At 67.1% G+C, this 6,633-nt stretch overlaps 1 protein-coding gene across 1 annotated transcript; it reads left to right on the forward strand.

The window, feature by feature from the left end:
* The first annotated feature begins 23 nt into the window (after nt 1–23).
* Nucleotides 24–5,344, forward strand: ZFTA (zinc finger translocation associated). Its single transcript, XM_046643238.1, has 5 exons — nt 24–172; nt 2,356–2,853; nt 3,394–3,771; nt 4,003–4,563; nt 4,793–5,344. The coding sequence occupies exons 1-5, from the start codon at nt 34–36 to the stop codon at nt 5,254–5,256; spliced, it is 2,040 nt and encodes a 679-aa protein (XP_046499194.1). The 5' UTR covers nt 24–33; the 3' UTR covers nt 5,257–5,344.
* Nucleotides 5,345–6,633: the final 1,289 nt, after the last annotated feature.

Here is a 6,633-nt window from a genome sequence, read left to right on the forward strand (position 1 = left end):
GCCGCCCCGGGGCCCCGCTCCGCAGCGCAGCGCATGGAGCCCGGCGGGGACCACCGGAGCCGGAGCGGCGGCGGCAGGGGCGGCCCCGGGCCAGCAGCGGCCTCGGCACGGGGCCGACCGCTGCCGCCCGCCGGATCGAGCGGCGGCGCGGAGCCCGAGGAGGACGACGGCGGTAAGAACTGGGGCCGGCGGCCCGGGCGGGGGCCCCGGCAATGGGGGAGGGGAGGGCTGCGGCTCCGGGCTCCGGGCCCCTCTCCGCCGCCGAACAAAGGGGGGGACGCGGGCAGGGCGGCCGGGGGCGCCACCTGGCGGGCGCGGATCGCGGCTGCAGGGCCAGCGGGGGAGCCCCCAGCCCGGCTCGCGGGGTCGGCCTGCGGGGCTCGGGCGGATCCCCTCCCCCGCAAGGGGCCCCGCGGCCCCCACCTTGGAGGCCAGGCCGGAGGGGCCCCAAAGGGCCTGGCCGGGCGCCACGGGGCGCGCGCTCTAGGCTGTGGGACTTGCCGCCCCCGCCCCGTTCTCTTTCAGACTCCCAGGTGGTCTCCCTTATCCGGTTGTCTCTTAAAAGTCGGCCCAGACCGAGGGTCCCTCTCGGGGGCTTCCCCCCAGAGGAGCTGAGCTGGGCACTCCGCTGCTTTCGGTCGGGCTGCGCCTCTTCTCTTGTGGCCTTGCTCAGAGAGAGGCAGGCTTTTCTCTCCCCCATATTCTCCCAGGAGACGGCATAGCTGGTGCCTGGGGGCCCCCGCCACTGCCTTCCCCACGGCGGGCAGTTTTTAAAGGGCTGGGCTCGCCCACAAAGGCAGACACCCCCTCCTGTCCGCGCCTTGTCTCCTCCCTTCTTTTCAGAAATTTTTGGCCACAATTTGGCAGCTCTAGCGGGACCAGCCGGTCCTCCCCGTTCGCTCTCAGAGGAGACTGTTTCTTCATTTCCCTGCTGCGGGGTCACCGCCTTAAGACCCGTGAAGGTTCTGTCCAGGCTGGGGAGCCTCTGCCCTCATCTCCAGCTCCCCTCCCAGAAACTCCCCATCCCCTTTTGTTTTTAAAGAATCTCAGCTCCTCCCCTTTTTTCGGCTCTTAAAGCGCCAGTCCACGCTAGACTAGCAGAGCTCCAGCGCTGGAAGGATGCGCAGAGACCAGCTAGCTCTCCAGTGCCTTTGCAGACAAAGGCGCTTAGGCCCAGAGAGCGACATGACCTATCAGAGGGCACAGAGCAAGTTACCAGTGACGCTAAGATTCGAACCCAGGTCTCTGACTCTGAAGCCAGCTCTTTTTCTTTGGATCTGCTTAAACCAAAAACAAACGAAAAACACAATCGTGACAGGAGCCCTCTCTGATCCTATCTTTTGTTTCCCGACCCTGAGATAGTCCACTGGGAGAATGACCACACCTGTCCATTCAGCTTATGTGGCCAGGAGACCCTTTTCTAAATAACATGGGGTCCCAACTATAGGGAGGGTGGGGGACAGCCTAGGGTCTCTCTTTGGCAAAAGAGAAGACCACTGGGTTAGTGGGCTCTGCTCGGGCCTCCCCGGTGCCCGCCCGGTCATTGCTGGGCAGTGGCCTGCTCCCTGCCAGAGCGAAAAATCAATCCCCAGAAAGACTTCGTGGGCTCCAGTAGCTGGTGGCCACTCCCTGCCTGAGTCTTCAGTAGCCACTCTGGTGGCCCCCCTGCTCTCCCCTTCCAGAGTTGTGGGCTCTCCCAGGCTCAAGAGAAGTCAGGGTCATAAAAACTCCTTCCCCTGGAGGTGTTGACAGCTTTGTCATGGGGATCCCTCCCGTGGGGAACCGACAATGCATAGGGCCCCCTATAATGGGACTCTCAGGACGACGTATTTGGGGCATTATTGGAAAAAGGGAGAAGATCTTTGGGTGGGGCCCCCCTAGCTGGGGCCTCAGGCGGGTGGGTCCTGTGTGCAGCCCTGGATGCAGACAGATGCCCCCTTTGTTCTTCTCGCCCCGCTGCCCGCTCTGCTCCGCTCCGCTCCGCTCCGGCTGTAACCGCCCTGGCAGGCTGCTCCCCTGGCCTTACCCCCACAGCTCTCGTCCAGTCAGGGTGCCTAGCAGAGCCGCTGCCTTCTCGGCCGTCACTGTATTTTTTAAAAAGTCAAAGCTGGTCCCTGACAGTGCCCTGCGTCCTTTTGTTCTTCATCCTCTCTTAAAGGGTCCTTGCTGTTTATGAAGGGCTAACGTTTTGACTCCCTGCTCTCCCATACATCCCCTTTACTGCTGCTGTCATCCCTTTCCTGCCCCGGACCAACCCCTCCCCCACCTCCTTTTCTCAGGCTGCAAAATCAAAACTCTGGGTCCTTTCCCTGGAAATCGGAGATTGAAAAACTGTCTCCCTTTCCCCCTCTTCAGGGCCAGATCTTCAGCTGGAAGGGGGTGCCTTGGGGTCCTGGGGGAGTGCCCCCCTGCCCTCCTCCAGGGCCAGGGGACCAGCATCTTCAGGCAGGAAATACTCAGACCACTGTGAGGCCCGGGCCTCGAGGCCTGGAAAGAGCCGCATCCCCGGCCGTGACCACCGGCGCTACTACCACGAACACTGGCGGCTGGAGTACCTGATGGACTTCAACCCTGCCCGGCACGGCATGGTGTGCATGGTGTGCGGCAGCTCCCTGGCCACTCTCAAGCTCAGCACCATCAAGCGGCACATCCGTCAAAAGCACCCCTATTCCCTGCACTGGAGTCCCCGGGAGAAGGAAGTCATCAGCAACAGCTGGGACGCCCACTTGGGGCTGGGGGCCTGTGGAGAGGCCGAGGGCCTGGGGGCCCAGGGGGCTGAGGAGGAGGAGGAGGAGGAAGAGGAAGAGGAGGAGGAGGGGGCTGGCCTCCAAGCTTGCCCACCCAAGGGCCCAGGTAATGGAGGACATGGAGAGGCAGGGGCCTGGGTGGCAGGAGGGGCCAGGTGAGGACAGCCCTGGCTTAGCCGGCCAGCTGCTTTTCTTCAACAAGTCCCTGCTCCTTTTCGGGGCGGGGTTTGCTTATTGCCCTTATTGTACCATAGTAGGGAGGGACAGTGGGAAGAGCGGGTCTCCAAGGTCCCAGACAGCGTTGACCTGTGGTTTTAGGAGGATCAAGGAGAGTAGAAGCTGGAGGGGTAGACAGGGGAAGGGCTGGGAGCAGAGGGTGCTGCGAAGGTATGGCTGACAGTGAAGTCCAGAGAAGGAGCTAGAATCTGGGTCTGGGGCAGAGTGGGTGGGCTTAGGGTTTGTGTGCAGGAGGATTAGGGGATGGAGGAGTTAAGGTTTGAGGGGAGAGGAAGAGAAGGGCAAAGGTTAGGCCTGAGGCTCTGAGTCAGAGTGAGGGAGAGGCCTCTGGAGGACCTGGCTGTGGTGGGGGGGGGGGCTCCCCCAGAGGGCCAGCATCTCAGTTCCTTCCTCCCTCCAACCCTTTCAGGCAAAGCCCCAGCTGGTGGGGGCAGCCGGCGCCAGCTGCGAGGGGGCCCAGTGGCACCCCGGGCTCGGCGTCGGCGCCTCTCGGCCTCCCGGAGGGCCGGGGGCAGCAGGGGGCTGGGTGCCCGGCGCCTGGAGCGGAGGCTGAAGGAGTCCCTGCAGAACTGGTTCCGGGCAGAGTGTCTCATGGACTATGACCCTCGGGGGAATCGGCTGGTGTGCATGGCCTGTGGCCGGGCACTGCCCAGCCTGCACCTGGACGACATCCGCGCCCACGTGCTGGAGGTGCACCCCAGCTCCTTGGGGCTCAGCGGCCCCCAGCGCAGCGCCCTGCTGCAGGCCTGGGGCGGCCAGCCCGAGGCACAGTCCCAGCCCCCACCAGGTGCGAGGCCCATCCCAGGGCCGAGGCCCCCTCACATAAGGGCTGCGAAGTGGGATCTGTGGCCAAAACCGGGAGGGACTCCTCCCTCCCCCCACCCATCCCCCATCTCATCTCGCACTGGCTGGGGCCTCTAGCTTGGGGCTGGGGTGAGGAGCAGGGGCCCCCCTCTGCCTGGGTAGGAGCGACCCAGCCAGCAGGCTGAGCCCCTCTCCCTCACCCCTTCCCCAACAGACGATGACCTCGTCCCCCAGGACCTGACCAGAAAGAGCCGGGACTCCGCCCTCGCTGCTGGAGCCCCCTCCTCTCAGGATCTCAGCCCCCCAGACGTAAAGGAAGAGGCTGGCTGGGTCCCTGAGAGGCCCGGGCCCGCAGAGGAGGAGGAGCTGGAGGAGGGCGAGAGGGTGGGGGTCCCGGGCCGGTCGCCGCGGGGCCGCCCCCGCCGCCGCCACTACCAGGAGCGCTGGCGGCTGGAGTACCTCATGGAGTTGGACGGCGGCCGGCGCGGGCTGGTGTGCATGGTGTGCGGGGGCGCGCTGGCCTCGCTCAAGATGAGCACCATCAAGCGGCACATCCGCCAGCGCCACCCGGGCTCCACGCGCCTCAGCGGGCCCGTCAAGGCCCTCATCGCCCAGGAGTGGAGCGAGAAGGCCGCCCACCTGCTGGCCCTGGGGCTGCCCTGCCCGGAGTCCCCCAGGGACCCCGCCGCCCCCGGCACCGCCCCCAGCACAGCCGCAGCCTCCGAGGAGGGGGGAGGGGCAGAGGAGGAGGAGCCAGAGGAGGAGGAGTGGTGGGGTGAGCCGGTGGAGGGCCAGAGCAAGTGGAGAGGGAGAGCGGGGCAGGGACCCGGGCCAGGCAGGGAGCGAGGGCTGGGGACGCTGGGGGAGAAGGTGGAGAGCGGAAGGCTGAATGGAGACTGGGGAGGAGGCGACAGGAAGGCAAAAGGGGGCGTTATGAAGCTGAGCCCCAGACCCGAGCTGCTGTGGTTCCCCCGCCTCCAATGCAGCCCTTTGTCCCTTCCCAGGCGATGTCCCGCTTTCTCCTGGGGAACCGTCGGAGCGGCCTGCCGAGGAAGAGGACGACGACGAGGACGGCCAGGAGCCCGGGGGACTCGCCTTCCCGCCGCTGCCCCCACCGCCGCCGCCGCCTCCCCCGCCGCCGCCGCCCCGCAGCCGGGAGCAGCGGCGGAACTACCAGCCGCGCTGGCGGGGCGAGTACCTGATGGACTACGACGGCAGCCGGCGCGGCCTGGTGTGCATGGTGTGCGGGGGCGCGCTGGCCACGCTCAAGGTCAGCACCATCAAGCGGCACATCCTGCAGGTGCACCCCTTCTCCATGGACTTCACGCCCGAGGAGCGCCAGACCATCCTGGAGGCCTACGAGGAGGCGGCGCTGCGCTGCTATGGCCACGAGGGCTTCGGGCCGCCCGCCCCGGCGCCGCGCGACGGCGGCGCGGACCTCAAGGCGGGCGCCGTGTGTCGGGCGTAACGGACTCGCGGGCCGGGCGGGGCCGGCGCTCCGGCCGGGAGACCCTGCTTCCCGCCGCCCCGCCGCCGCCGCTGCCGCCGCCCCCCGCTGGCCGGGCCGGGCGGAGACTGGGCTTGGGTGGGGTCGCCAGCGTCCGCTCGGTGCCAGGAGCCCCCCTGAGCTGGCCCGGGCGCCGCAGGAAGCGCGCTCCCCTCGGACCCGCGCGGGGCCCACGGGTCCCGAGAAGCCACAGCGGCCTCCGAGCATTTGCACGGAGAGGTTCCAGCCCAGCCCGTGGGGTGTGCGGCCGCACCCCACGAGGCGATCGTGTGCCTGGCGGGGATCGGCGACGCCGACAGTCAGTATTAGGGCTCCAAGGTGGGAGCGGGGAGAGGACGAAGAGGAGGGCGGCAGCCCCTTCCCCTGCCCGGGGTCCCAGCTCTCGGCAGCGTGGCGCGCCGCAGGCACGGCTCCCGGGTCGGGGGCGGCCGCTCCCCTGGCCTTATTGATATTCTCTGCCGCCGAGGCCTGGACTGCGCCCCGGCGCCCCCGCAGGAGGCGGGGCGATGGGGCCCGGGAGCCCGCGGGGAGGGCGCGTGGCCCGCGGGCGGGGCGGGGGCGGAGCTGGGCCGGGCCCCGCCAGCCTCCCGGGCGGGCTCTGCGCTCCGCCGCCCCGCCCACCGCCGCGGCCCCTGCCACGCCCGCCCGGACGCGGTCTTGTATGGGATCAGCACTTTTTCCCTTTGCTCCCCGCCTGCTCCGAAGGCCTCCGTTCACCCCGCGGCTCAGTCAGGCGCTCCTGCTTCAGCGCCCCGCTCGGTCGGAGCCCGGGGCACTGGAGGTCCCGGCAGGTGGCGTTGTATCCCCGTCCCCTCCCCGTCCCCCTTTGTACGCGGTGGACGCGCCACCCGTTCTCAGCCCCCAGGGCCTGGGGCCGGGCCTCGGCCTTCCTTTCTCTTCCCCGCAGCAGCGCCAGGCCCTGTGGGGCCGGGAAGGGGCCCCGCGATCTCCCAGGCAGGTCCGAGAGGGATGTGTAGATTCATTCTCCCGTGGAGAACACGTGGCCCCGAGATCAGGCCCTTTTTGCTCTTTGTATTTTATTTTGAAACTGTATTTAATGCTTTTATATGAAAGGGGCTGGGGCGGAGAGAGCTGTCCCGGTCACCCTTATGTGCAAATGTCTTATTTATTATGCGTGTATCAGAGATAAGCTGTGAGGTGGTGGAGGAAGGACCTAAAGGAAGGAGCAAAGACAGAGGCGGGGATGGGAGGACCCCAAACACCCCAGACTGTGTGACTCTCCAGGCCTCTCCTCCAGGCTCTGGGCCCCACTGTCTTGCTCTTCGCATAACCTGGCCAGTTCCTTTGGTCGTAAAGCCTGAGAGCACGGAGTTCAGA

Source organism: Equus quagga, chromosome 17 (assembly GCF_021613505.1).
Source record: "Equus quagga isolate Etosha38 chromosome 17, UCLA_HA_Equagga_1.0, whole genome shotgun sequence".
NCBI lineage: Eukaryota > Metazoa > Chordata > Mammalia > Perissodactyla > Equidae > Equus > Equus quagga.